At 39.7% G+C, this 19,969-nt stretch overlaps 1 protein-coding gene across 2 annotated transcripts in view; it reads left to right on the forward strand.

Moving 5' to 3' along the window:
- The window catches only part of LOC121283486 (E3 ubiquitin-protein ligase rififylin-like), a 90,990-nt gene extending 75,505 nt beyond the window's left edge, over positions 1-15,485 (forward strand). For both annotated transcript variants that reach the window (XM_041198119.1, XM_041198120.1), the window contains exons 6-7: positions 7,975-8,188; positions 9,138-15,485. In XM_041198119.1, the coding sequence (XP_041054053.1) occupies positions 7,975-8,188; positions 9,138-9,319 (396 nt within the window). In that variant the 3' untranslated portion in view covers positions 9,320-15,485. The remainder of the gene's footprint in view (positions 1-7,974; positions 8,189-9,137) is intronic.
- Positions 15,486-19,969: the final 4,484 nt, after the last annotated feature.

A 19,969-nucleotide genomic window follows, 5' to 3' on the forward strand; every position in this document is an offset into this window, starting at 1 on the left:
CGATATGAAAAATATTGGCAACTAAAATCCAGGAGAACCCAATGACATTTTATAAATACATGAAGAGCAAGAGGATAACTTAGGAAAGAGTGGGGCTGGTTAAAGACTAAAAATGCAATGTATGTGTGGAGGCAGAAGATGTGGGCATGGTTCTGAATTATGAGTGGGATGAAGCAGAAATTGTAGTTGTGGGAGATGAAATATTGGATAAAATAAACATAGTGAGGGAGGAAATATTGAGAAGTTTAGTATCCTTGAAAGATAAATTACCAAGCCTGGATGAAATTTATCTCAGACTGCTAAGAGAAACAAGTGAAAGAAATAGAGAAGGCTCAGACTATCATTTTCCAATTCCCTCTGACTGCATGCATTGCTGTACCATGTTGTTTAAAAATGAAGGAAGGGGTAGCTGAAGTAATACAGACCAGTCAGCCTAGCCTGAGTAGTGGGCAAATTAGAAATTGCTCCCCAGAGAATCTTTTACTGCGGCGTTCTTAATTACCCCTGTCTTATTGCATGTTACTGTTCTCTGAATTGTTCCAGAAAATTGTTTCAAATATATTTCATGAACTTCTTCTCCAAACTACTTTTGCCTATTTGATTTGCTCACCCTGCAAAAAGATTAAAGCCCCTAGGAATATTGCATTTTCCTTGGTATATGCTCCTCTAATTTCCTAAAATATGCTCTGTCCAAGACTGATTATTTTTAGAAGGTCTGTAAATTACTCCCACCACTGTTTTCTGTCCTCTGTAATTTTGTAGCTCCATCCAAACTGGTTTGACATTCTGTTTTTCTTGGTTGAGATCCTTTATCTACTGCCTTTATCTAGGGATGAGAAGTTTCTGCTGTTTGGCAAAATTCTGACTTTTGGTTCATGAAATTCTGCCCTTTTAAATCTTTTTCCACCAACCCTTCTCTTTAATCTGCCACCAATCTGACTCTTTCTGTGATTGGGAAATGTAGAGGCTGTGCCCCCAGTAGCAGCAGCTCCTATGTGCAGTCTGCAGAACACTGTCCTATAATAAAAACAGAAAATGCTGGAGAAACTCAGCAGGTCTGACAGCATCTGTGGAGAGAGAAACAGAGTTAACGTTTTGAGTCTCTGCGGCTCTTCTTCTGTGCTGGGTTGCCTCTGCTGTTGGAGTTACTGCCACTGGCAAAGGATGGCTGGATCATCTTGCCCAATCTGAGGTCCTGTTTTCAATGGAGCAACTCGGCCCCAACCTAACCACAACTCTACTTCAGATAAAAAGCAAAAAACTACGGATGCTGGAAATCCAAAACAAAAATACCTGGAAAAACTCAGCAGGTCTGGCTTGATTTCAGGTTCTGGCTCCGGATCCAGGAGGGAGGGAGATTCCAGCCAGAACTGGTCTCAACCATATCCTGCCCTGGGCAGCGGTTGTCACTTTGCACTTGCTTCTTGCTCAGCCTACTTGGAATCTTGCCCCTTCCCAAATATCCAGTGATGGAATAGGCTGCACTCCCTGGCCCGCCTGGTGGGGACGTGTGGAATTCCAGGCCCGGAGTTTGGGCCCTGACAGCTGCTTCTCTCAACATCAATCAATGTTTTACAAAGATTTAGATTTTGAGTCTAATTTATAAAATGTTTCCATTTGATCCAATATCATTGTTCCTGCTTTTCCACTCCAGCTCCCACACATCTGAGCAAAATGGATAAATCCAGGTAGGGAGAAAAGTGGAGAAAGAGGAGGAGTTGAGTGAATGGGGGTGGGTGGAGAGAGTGGGAAGGGTTGAGTGTGGGGTGCTGAGTGTTGATGGGAGGTAGGGCATGAGTGTGTGTGGACGTGGCGAGAGAGGAGCTTCACTTGGTCTTCTGTCAGAATGGATTGGCTGAAACCTACATGAGCACATAAAATAATAACATTTTGACTAAGTATTTTAAAAATACAGATTTACAGGTTTTCATATTTACATGATGAATTATTATAAGTTGATCTATAATATACAAACTTTAATAACATACCAAATTTACTATGCCATATTATTGCTGTTTTGTTTTTGTTGGCATGTGAGGTTATGTTAATTTTCAAAAGTTATTTTTTATATATATAATCATTCATGGTATGTGGTCATAGCTGGCAAGGCTAGCCTTTGTTGCCCATCCCTGACTGCCCTTGAAGGTGGCGGTGAGTTAAAATGGGGCCACATTGGAAAATAGTTTGACGAACTGCCATAGTCCTTTGCTTCACTTTGCATATACATAATCCAGCATATATAATTCTGTTGTTAGTATGGACTTCATCCTGTATTATATGCACTGACTGCATTGAATGCTAAAATGCTGAGGTCACTTTGGTGGTTTGTTACAAATAAGTTAGTCCACAGTCTTGACAGTAATAGAAGGTAAACAAGGGAACGACTACCCACTTGAAGCCTAATAATTCCTCCCATTTGAAATGGCCCAGAAGCATTTGCATTTTACTACACATCATAAAAAGTACAATAATTACATGATTCCCTATCACAAAAAAATTTTAGACCTTTTTGTCTTCAGCCACTCTCAGCTCTGTTTATCTCATCCTTTGCTATTAGGGCTATCCAATATCCTTTTCCTTTTTGCCTATATTTTCTAGAAGTCATGTGCCCTGGAATATTTAGTTCCCAGTCTTGGTTACCCTGCAACAACATCTCAGTAATGGCTAAACCCATTTATCTCTATTTGTGCCATTCATTAATCTGTCTTGATTGGCACTCCATCCACCACCTTCGACATTCACCCCCTCCAGCATCAATGCACTGTGGCTGCAGTATGTACCATCTACAAGATGTACTGCAGCAACTCACCTTGTCTCCTTAGACATCACCTCCCAAACCCATGACCAAATAGGACAAGGGCAGCAGATTTATTGGAACACCACTGCCTGGAAGCTCCCCTCCAAGACAAATAACATCCTGACTTGGAACTATTATCACCATTCCCTCACTGTTGCTAGGTCAAAATCCTGGAACACCCTTCTTACTAGCACTCTGGGTGTTCCTACACCACGTGGATTGCAGAGGTTCAAAAAGGCAGCTAACCACTAGCTTCAAAAACAATTATGAGCAGTAAATGCTGGCCTAGACAGTGATGCCCACATCCCATGAACTCATCTTTTAAAAAAGAATCTTATTACAATTGCTTTGTGCATTCAGGTATAGTATCTTTAATTTTAACTTGCTGCTATTTTTCCCTGATGTGGCCTTGGTCACTAATGTCATATTAATGTTATTAAATTTCATCCCTTCCTAACACTGACTAATTCTAGCTAAATTGCTACTCTGTTCAGAAGAATCCAACTTCGGACACCATGAAGTAGGCTTTGTAATCTTGTGTATATTGACAGCAAGTCTTTATTAACAACTCATAACTATGTACATATATACTGTAGATGGTACAGGTATTGAGCTGATACACATCCCTGTTCATCTCTAAACATGGGTCATGTGCCGTCTTACGTGACTGTGTAGGCGGTGCTGTACTCAGTCCCACATTAATCCTGTATGTACCAGACCCTACTACTACATCTCCCAAGTCTTTATCCCATGGATATAGAGATATTTTAGTTTACTTCAAGTCTTACATTATTCAAGTCTTGTGCATTTACCTTATTGTTAAAACCTTAATACCATTCCAACATTATTGCGATTACATCTCCCCCTTCAAGTCCTTGAAGTTTGAGGTTCAGGCAGCCTGGAGGCCCTATAACCCTCCCACATCTCGTTTCCTGTTCTGTCTGGAGAATGGTAGACTCTAGTGGTTCTGGTTCTTGTTGTTAGCTTGGAAGTTGGACTGGCATCTGGATATGCTTTCATCCATTTCTTCCATTGCTTGATGTTAAACCATGCCTGGTTGGTCTAGTTGGTTTGAAGGTGTATGGTTGCTGTTACCCTTGACCATTTCTTACAGGATGGATGGAAATGGTGCCTTTCCTTCTTTTTCTGTTTGGGCTGTCAGGAAGCTCTCTGAGGCTGAGGCAAGAAGATTGGATAGCGTGCTTATCTCTGTCATTTGTTGTTGATGGTGTGAGACTGCCACAAGGTTCCAGCTTCCCTGTGCTTCTGGGACGCTGGCTAGAAGATGCTGTGTGTGCACAGTGGTTGGTGTGTCTCCCAACTGTACCATCATCGTAGTTGGAGGTAGAGGCTTCTCAGATTGTTGATCCTTCTCTGGTACCTCTTCCACCAGAGGTGCTATGGTAATCTCTTGTGTGGTAGGTTGGTCTAACCATTGGGGATTTACTCAGACCTGGAGTGATGACGTACAAACCTGCTCCACAAAAAGAGAAGAGGGATTGCAGGTGAAATCAGAGTCTGAATACTCTAGTGTTTGAGGACTCAGGACTGTGCTGTTCTGGCTGACTAACGACAGTGGTAGTCTTGGCATCTTCTGCCATCTGGAGGAGATCAAGGGTTACACAGGCATCCCTGCTGAGAAGAGAGGGAAGCTGATTCCGATTCAGCTCAAAAATCTCCTTGTTGCCATACCTCAGTGGTTCAAGGATCATTGCTGATGACAGGGAGTCAAACTCCCCCTGCTCCATAAAGTGGAGTGTCCATTGTTCGAATCCAAAGGCCTTAGATCCATGGTTCCTTATCTGACAGGATGGTCACACTGGCACCTGAATCTAATTTAAAATTTGTTTGATGATCATTTACTAGGATTGAGCATTCCAAAGTCAAGAGCTGCATTCTCTGGTGTCACCCAAGGAACATAGCTGTATGTCTTCAGGGTTTTTGGTCTCACCCTTGTGGATTATCTTTGGGCTATCTGTGCGGTGCTGTTTTTTCAACTTGCACAGTTTACTAGAGTGTCCCTGTCAGTTACAGTGGAAGCACTGCTTGAGTAGTGCTCGCAGGACACTGATTTCCCCTGTGAGGGTGCTTCACACTGCAGCGCTGGCAAGGTCACTCTGCTGGGTGGTTCAGGAACTGCTTTCCCTGATTTGGATGGTCCCTGCATTTCTGTGACCTGATATGGTGGACTGAGGGCTGGCTTCTGCCCCAAGTCGTGTTCTCTCCCCTTAGCATGGTTCTGGTATGTTCACATAGTTCAGTCTCACTAGCTGAATTGTCTTGTCCAGGGGAAAATCACCTTTAGCTAGTAGGAGGTCAGGGAATGAATTGTCTGCAATACCCACCACGATTTTGTGTCAGATGACCTTAGACTTTAAATCGCCATATTCACACCCCTCTGGCGGCCTGTAGTAATCTTTTTTGAATGAATTGACAGGTTGGACTCGCTCATTAAATTTGGCGCTCTCCAGCATTTTTTTGGATCTCAGGTCGAAATAAACATCGAAAGATTTTAAAACATCATCAGATTTGGCAGATGACTCATTGATAGCTTGTGCAATTATGTCATCTGCAATTGGCTGAATTGAGTAAAGTGTATTGACTTGTTCTGCTGCTGATTTATTTTTTAATTTAGGCCTGTAGCAATGTTGTATCTTAAAAATCTTTCCCTCAAAAGACTCCAATTCTGTGACTGGTCTAGGCAATGCGTTAACCCCAGTGGAGCTGGATGTGTGGAATTGTGATCCATTTTGAAGATTTTTTTTAAAGTGTGGATACAGTTTTAAGAGATTACAGACTTCCAAGATGGCACCACTGTTATCAGCTGAGCAATAGATCTTCCCGCACTTGATGGCTTTTGGCAGGCTTTCCAAAATGGCAGCAGCACATTTCTGCCCAAAGAAGGGTCTGCAATGGCTGCATGGGTCAGCTGGCCGCTGACTTAATTTAATCAGCAATATAGCATTGCGAGTCAGGACGTTTAGAAAAGAATTACAGGCTTGGCCTTTAGGAAAATCGAACGATCATGAGGTACCCAAAAATAGACAAAAGTAATTATTAATTTAATTTTCTCTTCTCTTTGCCGAACTTGGAAGCCACGTGTTGAAACTTGGAGTTGGGGATCAGGATCAGCGATGGGTTTCTTTCAAATAGAGTTTCTGAATGATTGAAAAGGGGTTTCTCAGAAGTGGCTAGCCTGGAATTTAACAAAAAGATTTATCTCACCCTGCAGGTTGTGAGCTCTGCTTGCTGGAGCTGGCCTTCCAAGGGAAATTCAATGGGGTTTTATGCTGGAGCAAAACTTCTACCTTTTTGCTTCCAGGCTCTTTTCTCTCTGGAGCTTTTTCTTTATGGTGAATTTTCTCCGCCTCTGTAGCTTCAGTTGGGAGTTTGTTTCAGTTCAGAATCCATTGAAGGTGTCCTTTTTCTTAGTTTTTCTGCTTCTTGTGAAGATAAGGGTTTTTGATCCAGACGCTACCAACATGAAGGATCCTGCTTCGGGCACCATAAAATAGGCTTCATAGTCTTGAGTATATTAAGTTGAAGTCTCTACTAACAACTCATAACTATATACAGTAGAGGGTACAGGTGTGGAGCTGACCCCATCTTAGGTCTTTACATATCTCTGTCCATCTCTAGACCGACCCTGGCTCTGGGTCATGTGCCTTCTTACATCAACGTGTGGGCAGTACTGCACTTAGTCCCACATTAACCCTGTATGTACCAGACCCTTATACTACATGTTCTATGGCCTTGGCTTTTCAGACTTCTAAATTTACCCTCATCTAAACCTCCCCCCCACCCCCTAGTTGTTTAAAGCCCCATTGATCACCCTAGTTATTCAGTTTACCAGGTTCATGGTCCCAGCCCAGTTTATATAGAGCTCAACTCTTTCCCTCGTAACATAACCAGGATCCGTGAATTAAAATTCCTTGCCTCCCACAACTCTCTTTCAGCCACACATTTAAACGCAAATCTATTTATATCCATTCCAATTTCTGCATGACTCAGTTAGTAACAGTGATTATAACATTTTAAATTCTTTTTAATTTGCACACTAGCTCCCCAAACTCCCTCAATTGAACCTCCATTACTTGTTCTACAGAAGTCATTGGTTTCTACGTAGTAACAATTGGATCCTCCTGGTCTTCTAAGTTCCTTTCCAACCACAAGGATGTGGCTTTAACCCTGGCATTGAGCAGGCCTTCAGAACTCTCAGCTTAGGCTGCAGGAACTAATATCTATCCCCTGACTATACCGTCCCTACCACAAACATATTCATTTTCACTCCTCTGACTCGAATAGCCTCCTATGCCATAAAACCATAGTCAATCTGCCCATCCTTCTTGAAGTCTTTATTTTCACCTGTACCAATAGCAAGTACCTGTTGGACAAGGACGAAGGCTGAGCCTCTGCCACCATTGCATCTGTGGTCCCCTTACCTACCTAGATCACAGTCATGCCCTCCTGCCCCTGACCATTAACCAAATCCAAATCACCACCAAACCTAAGGGATGTGACTCTCTCCTGGGTCAAAATGGACAGGAACTCTCCTCCCTGATACCCTGCAATGTCTGTACCTCAGGTCCCAGCTTAATAACTCTTGGGGAGCCAAAGTTCCCCAAGATGCAGATGTTTATTTCAAATGTGGTTGCCTAGGATTGTGCTGCCCTCTACAAACTCCCACATGCTTCATGTGTAGTATATTTCCTGCACTGCCATCTCTATCTAATCTTGTTTTAGAAATGTAATTATTAAATTAAATTTACCTTTGTCTGAACCCTCCCTGAACCTGTATTAGCGCAAAGCCCAATCTACTGCCCTAATTACTTGAGTCAATAGGACAGTAATTCCAGCCAGTTTAAGTGAAGTCCATTCCTCTCCTTGATGAAATGAAAGATTAACTTTCTTTCAGCGTGCTCTGAGAAGAATAGGAAGAAAACACTTTTTTTCATCAATTTTATCATCCCAAATAAGACATCTGCCAAATTTGTTTGGTCAAGTTTTTGAAGATCTTTTAGTATATGTAAAATTGCAGTGCATCGGGGTGTGTTACATTGTTACTATAGTTCCTGTAACTAATGTGTGGAATAAATGATTGGTTTTTGCATGATACTCTAAACACTATACCTATTTGTAATCACTAATACTATCCGTTTTGGTGATCTTTGCCCTAGTCCATCGATTCAGAGGAGATAGTTGCCCCAGGCCGGCATCGAGCCTCTCTATCAGACTTGACTTGCATTGAAGATATTGAAGCTCTCACAGTGCGTCAGCTAAAGGAAATACTAGCACGAAATTTTGTAAATTACAAGGGATGTTGTGAAAAGTGGGAGCTAATGGAGAGAGTGACAAGACTGTACAATGAACAAAAGGACCTTCAGAATCAGGGTAAGAGAAGTTCCATATATAGAATCAGATAACCATACTAGGTATTTAATCCTATTGTGTGGGATATATTTTTTCTCTCCTAATTTTTTTCCTTGACAGTTTCTGAACCCAGAACAGAAGGTGGTAAGAATCTGCATTAATTTCACTTTGTAGCTTTTAAGAGACCCTTACGATTGTTCTTTGTATGGATTAGTACAGAGTATTCCATAGTATTTACAGCACAGAAACAGACCACACAGCACAGTAAGGGATGTTGGTGCTGGAATGTTGATTTTTGTTTAAAAGTTTTCCTGAATTTGATAGAAACCAAAAGTATCCTAACATTTGCCTTAACGTAAACTGAAGAAAAGTACTACCACTGTCCAAGTGTAAGTTTTCCATTTCCAACAGAACCAAGTCTGTGGGTCTGCATGCTTAATGCCAATCAGTTTTGTTCTGTGCAGGTTAAAGCTGTATTGACTCGCTTCACTTTCGGACCTGTAACCTTAGAGAGAAATGAGACTTTCATCCCATTAAGTTGGCTGATTTCAAACTCAGAACCTCAATGCGTAAACCTGGGTGAAATTTCTGCATTGCAGGGTCTCTTTGATGTACTCAAAAAACCCAAAACCTACTCTATAATTTGGCTGGAGTTACATTATCCGAGTGTGAGTGTAATCAACAGACCAAAATTGTATGACAGACTGAGATCGGTGACCAAGTAACACTCTGCTTCCATGCTTGGACATTGCAGAGTTGCACCCCTGTCCCAGGCAATAAATTTGTTAATGTTGAGACTATGGGTGAGAGCCAAGTATCAAAAATAGGAAGTGTTTCATTCTTCAGCACTGGCTTTCTCAGTATGACTATGCAAATTAAAATTTATATTTTTGGCCTCAACCAGTTTATTGCATAGCTGTCTGCATCATAATAGTGGCATTTTGCATTAATTGTTTTTTATTTTGCGTAGGTGGGAATGAACCATCAGGTGTCGATGAGAATCTCTGTAAAATATGCATGGACTCTCCAATTGACTGTGTGCTGCTGGAGTGTGGCCATATGGTCACGTGTACTAAGTGTGGGAAGCGCATGAGTGAGTGCCCCATCTGCAGGCAGTTTGTCATACGGGCTGTACATGTCTTCAAGTCTTGAGTAATTGCAACTACTGTGACACCATATCGGATCAATTGGAGATGTGCATTTTCACAACCCAGACCCAGGCGGCTGATTTAAACATATCTGCCCACCAATACTACTAGTAAGTCAGTTAACACATTTCTAGTTCACTCAATGAAAACACTATTTAATTGTGTAGAATGTTTTACATGAGACATATATCATTCATCTTGGATATGTTGAAAGGGTGTCCATACAACTACACTTCCACTATAGAAAGGAAAGTTAAAATGAATAAAAGAAATGGGATTAGCAAGAGAAGTACAAGAAAGCCCAAACCAAAAAGAACTTAAGCTAAAAATCATTTGTCTTGTAGCACTCCATGGAGAACATGTGGTGTTGAACTACTTTAATATGTGACCAATTTTGAAAATTGGAGATGAGTTGACAACTCAAAAGCAGGCTGGGGGCACAGGAGAAAAGGAAATTATTAAATGTAAGCTAGTTTCTGTTCGAGATAATTAGTATTTTTGAAGGATTTTGTACTTATGTTTCAATCATTCAAAGTTTATTAGAATGACTGCAGACACTTTAGAAATAGTGCAATTTGTTTTTACTAGTAGTTACTTGGGGTGGGGGTTGGTCAGCAAATTATACAATGGAAATGTGTGTGGGAAACTAAAGAGCAGAAATTAAGCTGCACTAAAATGAGCAAGTATTGGTAGAAGGCCATCATGTTAATTGTCAGAATGCGAGTAGAACAAATTAAGATCTTTCAGTTCTAGCTCAAACTTGGATCTGCCACTTGTCTGTTTAATTCACTGTTTAAACCTAAAACCACTGAACTAAATTACAGCTTACAAACACGAGGCTTTTCCAAGTACATTTGAACACCAGACCTTGGCTAGCAGGTACATGTATGTAGGTCAAATTGGGTTGATAAAATGCACCATCTTCATCTTACTGTGCCCCAAACCTTCAAATTAAACATGGCTCCATGTATTTTATACAGTTCACTGCTGTCTGAATCATCCTGCTTTCTACACTGCATAGGTTGAATGACCATACTTAAAGATAAGTAGATACATACAATTTAAAAAGTAAGTGCAAGTTTTTCTTTTTAAATCCAGTCTATTGATCTTTAACTTCGCATTGGTGTCTACAGTGCAATAACTGCATGCAAATGTTTACAGGAGTCTAAAACAGGTTAAAGGTTAAGCAGTGTAACATCGTACATTCTGTTAAAATGTTTAAGATTGAGTGGTTTCTCCCCACTGTCATTCCAAATTGACTGGTTGATACCAACACCCTTGTATTTTTTTTCCATTCTGTCACTGTTTGGTACTGGTTTTTTCATTTTTGACAGTACTACATAATCATTGTCTGATCTTAAGTTTATACCAACGTTTTTCCCTAGAAATCTTTACTTATCTTTTCCTTCCCCCTCACAACCAAAAGAAAATTCATGACACCAAATGCACTATTTGAAGTGGATTTTATTGACAAGTTTTAAAACCTGTTGTGCCTTGAAGTAATCTTATCTGTTTAGTGTTTTTCTTTTGCCAATTAAGTTTTCAACACGCAAACATTTTAGTGTACTGATGTTTGGATTCTAATCAATTTGTTAAACCTTTGTATCTGTTACTTATTTTGTACCTGTTACTGTTCTAATAATGGGGCATTGCAACCTTTGTCCATCTGCAGAAACATGTTTACAGTTTCCCACTTTTTCTCAGGATTGAAAGCTGTTTCCTGCCACATTTTTCTCAAACTGTGCCCTATCCATTTTAAACCTGTTCTCTAGCACAGACATTGTTTCAACTATGTGAACTGACTATGCCTATATTTGAAATGGTGCTACTTGTATCTTGAAAGCAGTAACTAATGTGGTAGATAGATCAACTGAAGCCTTAGTTGTTGTGTTTACATTACAAACTTTGAAGAGCCTTGTTGCCCTTAGACCAGAATGTTGCAAATTGTGATTTGTGAATACCACCTCAAATCAGTCCTTTCATATTGTAAACTTCAAAACCCTGGAATAAGTATATATTAGCATCAACCATCTCTTCCACATACCCCAAAAATAAATGAGCAAATACCATAGGTCTCCAAAAAGAGTATTTTGTGAGGGACTTTCTACATGGGTAACAAAATATCTCCCATTGTTACTAAAATGTTGGAAACTATACCACTCTCTCAAATAAGCCCTGTTTGTGTTGCATCCATTATGGCAGCAATGGCTTAGTTTCGTGAGAAGAAATATATCAAACAATTATCTTCTCCTTCACAAATGCTGTCTTGAACTTGCCTGACATCAGGAAGACTGTACTACCTTTAAGTTTCCCACTTTATATTTTATTTACTTTTTTTTCTCTGCCCACCTTAGCATATCAGGTGAACGCTCCTTAAGTGTGTTAATGTGTGGTATGCCTAATCTGAAGGGCAGTAGTGTTTGCTGTTGACAATCAATCATCAAAGGTTGTCTTTTATACATGCACACAAACCAACACTTTCCTTCCTCTCCTTATATGTTGTTGAAACCTAAAAGGAGCTGCTGAGAGGTTGGATTGAGGTGCTGGTGATGAGTGAAGACTTTATAATAAGATAATGGGTGGGGGTGGATTTATTCAGGGTTTCACCTGCTCTTTTACTGTAACTGGGCATTTACAAGTGTAACCCAGGTATCCTTCTACCTTCTGCCAAAGTTATGGTGGGCAGAAGCCCCAGGAAATTCACCTCCAATTTATTTAAGTATCTTGTAATCATACTTGTGTCAATGTAATTTATGTAAAGGCTGTATTTTGGAAAAAGGAATTCCTACAGTTAAATGTACTTTCCAGTTGCAGATGCTTCTACAACTAGAGTGAACTGTACTGTTTACAGATTTATCTAGTTGTGTGTTATTTATGTCAGCTGACATTTTTACATTTGGATTATCTCTTTTTAAATTTTTTTTTAAATTGATAATAAAATATTTTTTTTGCTATAATATCACAAAATGGCCTCAGCATAAAACACCATGATAAGGGCAATCTACTGAAAATTCAAGTTCACTATTGTCTTCTCCATAAATGTGGATTTTCAATTTTATCAATTCTTAATTGGAAGATTATACGCCAAAATTATTTTTTCTTCCATGTATGTTCAGCTTATCTTTAGCCTTCCTGCACTGGAGTCTCTCTGGTTCAGTTTCTTTAAAGTTCATTTTGCAAATTGAAGAATTAATGTATATGTAACATCATGAATTTACCTTTTCTTCTTCTGACTCTTTATGTACTTTTATTTGTTTCATTTTTTTCTTAATGATGTGATTTACATATTTTAAGTGATACAGATTCTGATGGTGATTTACAGACTTCTTAAAATTGACAGGCTGTTTGGGAGAATTGGCTTAATACTCCCTTTTCGTAACTGACATCCTCTGTAGTCCAAAAGTAGAAGCTGTGAAAAGCTCAATGTTGCTTGAAGTGTTTTAGATATTGCTTTCAATTTTTCAGTAAAGTTGGGGAAGCTGAAAGGGTTTTTTTTTAATACAGGATAGAAGGAAAAAGAGAGGCAGTTCTGGCTCTGTAGTCCCAGCTGCTTTATAGGGAATTGATACATCCCCTTAAAGGGGTAAAAGTCTCAGGAGTTTATTCCCATAACCTCTTCCCTTTATAAAGAAGAATAGTCTGAGCCAATTTTCTTTCTTTTAATTTAGGCCTGACATTACCAACTCAGTGTATTCACTAAGAGGCTCCTAACGAACAGCAGGAACTTCATTTGCAAACCAGCCTGGAAATCATGTGATAACAGGTTCCCCAGCTGGCTGCACTGTGCCCTGACATCTGGCGACTCTGAAGCTGGCCACCCCCTCAATTCCCCATAGCATTTCCTAAAAGCTGTTTTGGATGCTGTTAGTGAAGTCATCAGGCCAGCTGAGCAGCGAGGCAGTTCTCAAAAAAAAATCAGAAAATCCTGGAGATATTCAGCAGGTCAGGCAGCATCAGCGGAGGGAGAAACTGAGTTCATATGTTTCAGGTGGATAACCCTTCACCTGTCTCTGTCTTAAGTGACCCAGGTTTACTTGCACTAATCTCTTTTTTTACATTCTTGTTAAAGCTAATGCAGTCTATTTTTATATTTCTTGCTACTGTAGTTTACTCTCGGAGTTAACATTCCAGATTAATCATTTTTCACCAGTTCTGTACTGGCTTTTAAAAAAAACTCTATGCTTTTCCTAAAATTCCAAACATATTTGCTTAGAGTATTATTTTCATGGATAAAATGAAGAAATATTTTGATCAAGTTGTGCTACCCATCATTAAGTATTGGAGCTTGTGTGAGTAGTCTAAGGATAGGATGTCCCATGATGTATATTCGAACCAGTGTGAGAACAAAATATATTGCGAGAGGCACATGCTTTCATCTTTGACAATCTGTTACTTAAACCGACTGAAAATCTAGCAATGGATGAAGAAAGATTTTGTCAAAAGAGCAATGTTTCCTATAAATGACTCTTGAGCAGAAAAAGTGAGCAACCTGTAACTGTTGTACACTTGTTTTACAACATCATTCACTGCTAGTAAGCACAGGTCTGTGAAGTGTGCTTATGTTTGGACATACACTGTGGACTCTGGATTGGCCAATAAATATGAAAGGGTTCTGGGTTGAGTGACCTGTTACATTAGAGGAGAGCTATGGATGGCTGGGAATGGCTTTGAGCTACAGGAAGAGTGAACCCACCATCGAACCAAATCTTGCTAGAAATTGATCTAGTAATGTTAATTTGTTCACCAGAAATTAATACTAAAAGTGGCTCAATGTACTAATACAAATGCCTTGCATTTGTGAAAATCAAAAATCAGTGTATTATCAGGAAGACAGCAGCATTTGAAGCAGAGATGGAATGGAGATGTTAACATTCTGTTGTGGCAGTATATCGAATAACTTGCATAATGTGGATTTAAAATCAACTGGCTAGTTTGATCATTTATTTTTACTGTTTTATTGCTAGTCACGTTACTATTACTGTAACCTGTTCAGTAACAGTAGGTAGAGAATATTGAAACCACACCATCTGTAGACCAGAATTTCTTTCCTGTTTGTGCTTTACGTATTCATATGTTCTGTATCAAAAGAAATTGAGTGTGAATTTAATCAACAGAATTTATTGAAAATGACAATCTAAATCAAATCCTCTGTGAAATCTTTACTAACTACCGATGCTCCTGAAGTACCATATTACGTTGCCCATTTGCCTTCCAGACTTTGAGATGTGCTGTAAGTTTAGTTTTTTTTAAACTTGCCACACTTCAACTCCCATCTCCTACCTAAATATCTTCAGTAAAATAGAGCAAGTAAAAAAATGAGTAATTATGCTCTAGTTACTCCTTTGAAATCCTCTGAACTTTTTGAAAACAGGCATATTAATTAACAGGATTTAGCAATTCAACTCAATTTGGAGAAATGAAGGGTGAAGAAACTCATGAGTACACAAATCAATTATCTGACCAGATTAAGAATGTTATTTGAAATAAACCCTTCAAATAAAAGTTGTTTTCTCCCCACTTCATTTTGTAATAAAACAACAACAGTTTTATTACAAAAGCATGAAGGTATGATTTTTTTTTAAATCAAGTACAAAGTGGGGCTTGTTCTATGAAGACTGGTGATCAAATATTTACATGGGAAGTGCATATCTCTAGTTGAATGTATAATTTCACAATGTTTAAAGCATTGGTAGGTTTTTCTTTTTATTAAATGCTATTTTAAACAATGAGAATATAACAACATTGGATGGATTTTTTTATTTTGTAAGGCAACTGACTGTGTCAGGAGCAGAATTAGAAATCAGGCATAAAATGCTTAATTTCTTCTATCATAAGAGTGACTAATGAAATTTATTTTCATTGTGTGGGTTTTATTGTTTCCTTTTAACTGCTTTGGGAAATAAGTGAATGGTCCTACAGAGCACTGAGTAGACTAAATGACAGCACTGTAAATGAGGGTCTAATGATTAATGCTATAAACTTATGGTTTGATGGAGTTTGGTAACCTATCATTTATCTACACTCAAATATTGTCTATTCTAACTAACTAGAAATTTTATATTGATTATATGAATCATCTCCTTGGCTAATTTTAAAGCCTGTATAAATTTTCTTGTATATGATTTTAGATTTCATTTTTTCTGAACAATAAAGAATATATTTGGAATTTTTATGTATTGAATTTTTGAAAGCACTTCTTCAGAGTGATGATGCACACAATACAGAGGTCATTTCATCTAATAGACTTGGGAGTCTTGAAGTTTTCGAAATCCCCAAATCAGTGCAGTGTGACGGATTGTTTTCTTACAATACTACTTCCCCATCATAAAAATATGGTGAGTTATTGTCAAGTGTTGAGTTGAATGTATTCAAGGCAGAATTTAGTGTTTTACTAAATTACAACTGCATTTGCACTGGGCAGCAGATAACACAGACTCTCTTTTAAATAGCAGGTGGCTGCAAACAGTGCTACATTTTCAGTGATGTTCATCTCTTCCCTGCCCAGCCCACATTGAGCATTGGAACTCTCAAGTTACTCTCAAGTGAAGAGCTGTTCAGCTCTAAATAGTGAATAAATGACCAATTTTAGCTGGGGAGCATGTAAGCCTTACTTATGACAGGTGTAGTGTATATGGCTATGTTCACAGCTTTCTCATGTATTAGTACATGAAACTTCAGTTTATCGATTTTAAATACTGAAGCTAACAGTTGATGCTCTACTTAGCAAATAAAATCACCATGATTGGCAAGAGGTGAGAGATAACATTATAGGAAAATCCAAATAATAATCCAGGGATAAAAGACAGCAAAAGCAGTGCTGTACTGGAATTAAGATGGTTGACCTCCAACAACCACAACCCTCTTTGTGCTAAGTATGACTCCGACCAGCAGATGGTTTTCCCTCTGAATGCCATTGACTTCAATTTTGCTAGGCCTCCTTGCTGCCATAGTTGGTCAAGTGCTGCTTTGATGTCTATGACAGTCACTCTCACCACACCTCTTAAATTCAGCTTTTGTCCACGTTTAGATAAAGGCTTTAATGAAGTCTGACACTGGCTCTGGTAGAACCCAAACTGACCATTGATGAGCATGTTATTGGTAAGTGCTTCCTGATAGTTCTGTTCATGACACCTTTCAACACTGCGCTGATGGAGAATAGACTGATGGGCTGGTAATTGGCTTGATTAGATTTGTCTTGCTTTTTGTGGACAAGACTTGCTGGGCGTTTTTTGATTTGTTAAGTGGTTGCCAGTATTGTAGCTGTATTGGAACAGCTTTACTAGGGGTGCAGCTAATTCTCAAAGCACAAGTCTTCAGTATTACAGCCAGGATGCTGTCAGGGTTCATAGCTTCTGCTGTGTCCAATGTGTTCAGCCATTCCTTGGCTATAGACTGGGATTTGTGACGGTAGGGATCTCAGGAGGAAGCCATGATGGATCACTTAGTCAGCACTCTGGCTGAAGATGCTTACAAATACTTTAGTTTTGTCTTTTGCACTAATGTGCTGGGCTCCCCCAACATTGAAGATGCTTGTGGAGCTGCTTCTGGTTGGTTGTTCAGTTGACCACTACCATTCAGTACTGGATCTGGCACGTGCAGATCTTTGGAAAATAAGAACAGGGGACTTAGGGGCAGGAGTAGGACATTCGACCTTTCGAGCCTGCTCCACCATTCAATAAGTTCATGGCTGACCTGATTGTGGCCTCAACTCCATTTTCCTGATTGCTTCCCATGACCCTTGCCTCTGTTGTAATCAAAAATCTATCCAATGCAGCCTTGAATAAAATCAATACCCAGCCTCCACAGTTTTCTGAGGAAGAGAATTCCACAGACTAATGACCCTCTTAAGAGAGAAAATTTCTCCTTCATCTTCATCTTAAAAGGGGGACCTCTTATCTTTAAACTGTGTCCTTTGGGTTCTAGTCTCCCACACAAAAGGAAACATCTTCCTGGTATCTACCTTGTCAAGTCCCCTCAGGATCTTCTGTTTCAATAAGATCACCTCATTCTTCTAAAGGCCAATGGATACAGGCCCAACCTGTTTAACCTTTAAGATAAGTCCTTCATCCCAGGATTGAATTGGGTGAACCTTCTCTGAACTTCTAACACAATTGTATCCTTTTCCAAATAAGGAGACTAAAAGTGTACTCAATATTCCAGATGTGGTCTTCCCAAAACCCTGTACAGCTGCAGTGAAACTTCCCTACCTTTATACTCCCTTCCCCTTGCAATAAATGCCAACATTCCATTTTCCTTCAAAATCATTTGCTAAACTTGCATACTAAATTTGAGATTCATGTACCAGGACACCCAAATCCTGTTGTACTGTAAGGTTCTGTGGTCTTTATCCATTTAAATATTTACTGCTTTGCTATCCTTCATGCCAAATTGGACAATTTACTCCATCTGCCAAATTTTTGCCACTCACTTAACCCATCTTGTCCCTTTGTAGGGACTCCTTTCCTCTTCTTGATAGATTACCTTTCTACCTATCTTGGTGTCATTGGCAAATTTAGCTCCCAGATTTTCAGTCCTTTCATCCAAGTCATTGATATAGATTGTACGTAGTTGAGGCTCCAGCACTCTGTGGCTTTTGACTAGTTGCAGCTTGCCAACCTGTAAAAGACCCATTTATCCCTACTCTCTGCTTCCTGTTAGCTAACCAGTCATTTATCCAAAACAAAAACAGAATTACCTGGAAAAACTCAGCAGGTCTGGCAGCATTGGCGGAGAAGAAAAGAGTTGACGTTTCGAGTCCTCATGACCCTTCGACAGAACTTGAGTTCGAGTCCAAGAAAGAGTTGAAATATAAGCTGGTTTAAGGTGTGTGTGTGGGGGGCGGAGAGATAGAGAGAGAGAGAGGTGGGGGGGGTGGTGTGGTTGTAGGGACAAACAAGCAGTGATAGAAGCAGATCATCAAAAGATGTCAATGTCCCTACAACCACACCCCCCCCCCACCCCTCTCTCTCTCTATCTCTCCGCCCCCCACACACATACCTTAAACCAGCTTATATTTCAACTCTTTCTTGGACTCGAACTCAAGTTCTGTCGAAGGGTCATGAGGACTCGAAACGTCACCTCTTTTCTTCTCCGCCGATGCTGCCAGACCTGCTGAGTTTTTCCAGGTAATTCTGTTTTTGTTTTGGATTTCCAGCATCCGCAGTTTTTTTGTTTTTATCTCAGTCATTTATCCATCCTAACATGCTACCCGCCCACAGCCCCCCCAAACAAACGCCATGAGCTCTTATTTTGTGTGGTAACCTTTGATGTGCCACCTTATCAAATGTCTTTTGGAAATCCAAGTGCACAATATCTTCAGGTTCCCCTTTATCCATCTTGCTTGTTACTTCCTCAAAGAACTCTAATAATTTAGTGAATACTATTTCCTTTCCACAAAACCATGTTGACGCTGCCTGATCCCATTATGATTTCCTAAATATCCTGCTACTACCTCCTTAGTAATGGGTTCTAGCAATTTCCCTATTATAGATGTTAGGAAAACTGGCCTGTAGTTTCCGGCTTTCTGTTACCCTCCTTTCTTGAATAAATTTGCTATTTCCCAATCTTCAAGAATTTAAGGAACTTTGGACAATAACTAATGCATCTACTATCTCTTCCACCACTTCTTTTAAGACCTTAGGATGCAGGCCTTCAAGTCCAGGGGACTTGTGCCTTTAGGTCTAATAGTTTTCCTAGCACCTTTACTCTTGTGCTTGTGATTGTTTTAAGTTCCTCCCTCTGTTTGATTGAAAATCTCTTGATTTTCAAGTATCTTTGGGAAGTTTTCTAAGCCTTCTACAATACAGACAGACACAAAATACCTGTTCATTGTTTCTACCGTTCTTGTTTTCAATTATTAATTCCCCTTTTCCCAGTTCACTTTAGCCAACTCTGCCTTCATAACCTTATAATAATCATTATTTTGGTTTAAAACAATAATCTTAAACCCACACTTCTCACCTTCAAACTGAATGTAAAATTCTAGCATGTTATGATTGCTGTTGCCTAGAGGTTTCTTTGCTATGTGGTTATTGCACATTACCAGGTCTGGGATAGCCTGCTCCAAGCTTGCCTCTAGAATGTACTGCTCTAAGAAATTGTTCTGAATAAACTCTGTGAACTCATTTTTCAGGCTGTCTTTGCCAATCTGGTTTGCCCAATCTATATGTAGATTAAAGTCACTGGGTCAAAATCCAGGGACTCCCTAACAGCACTGTAGGTGTACCTACACCACATGGATTGCAGCGGTTCAAAAAGACAGCTCACCACTACCTTCAAGGGTGATCAGGGATAAATGCTAACCTCACCAGCGACGCCCACATCCCATAAAATGAATTTAAAGAAAAGTCACCCATCATTGCAGTGCCTTCTTTACATGCCCCATGCATTTCCTCCTGTACTCTGTCATACAGTTTAGATACTGTTAGAGGGCCTATAAACTACTCCCAGAGTTTTTTTTTATAAATCATTATTCATTTACGGAATGTGTACTTCGTTGGCTGAGCCAGCATTTACTACCCAGCCCTAGTTGCCCTTGAGAAGGTGGTGGTGAGCTGCCTTCTTGAACCACTGCAGTCTATGTGGTGTAGGTACACCCACAGTGCTATTAGGAAGGGAGCTCCAGGATTTTGACCCAGCGACAGTGTAGGAACAG

The sequence above is a fragment of the Carcharodon carcharias genome, chromosome 10 (genome assembly GCF_017639515.1).
Source record: "Carcharodon carcharias isolate sCarCar2 chromosome 10, sCarCar2.pri, whole genome shotgun sequence".
Lineage (NCBI taxonomy): Eukaryota > Metazoa > Chordata > Chondrichthyes > Lamniformes > Lamnidae > Carcharodon > Carcharodon carcharias.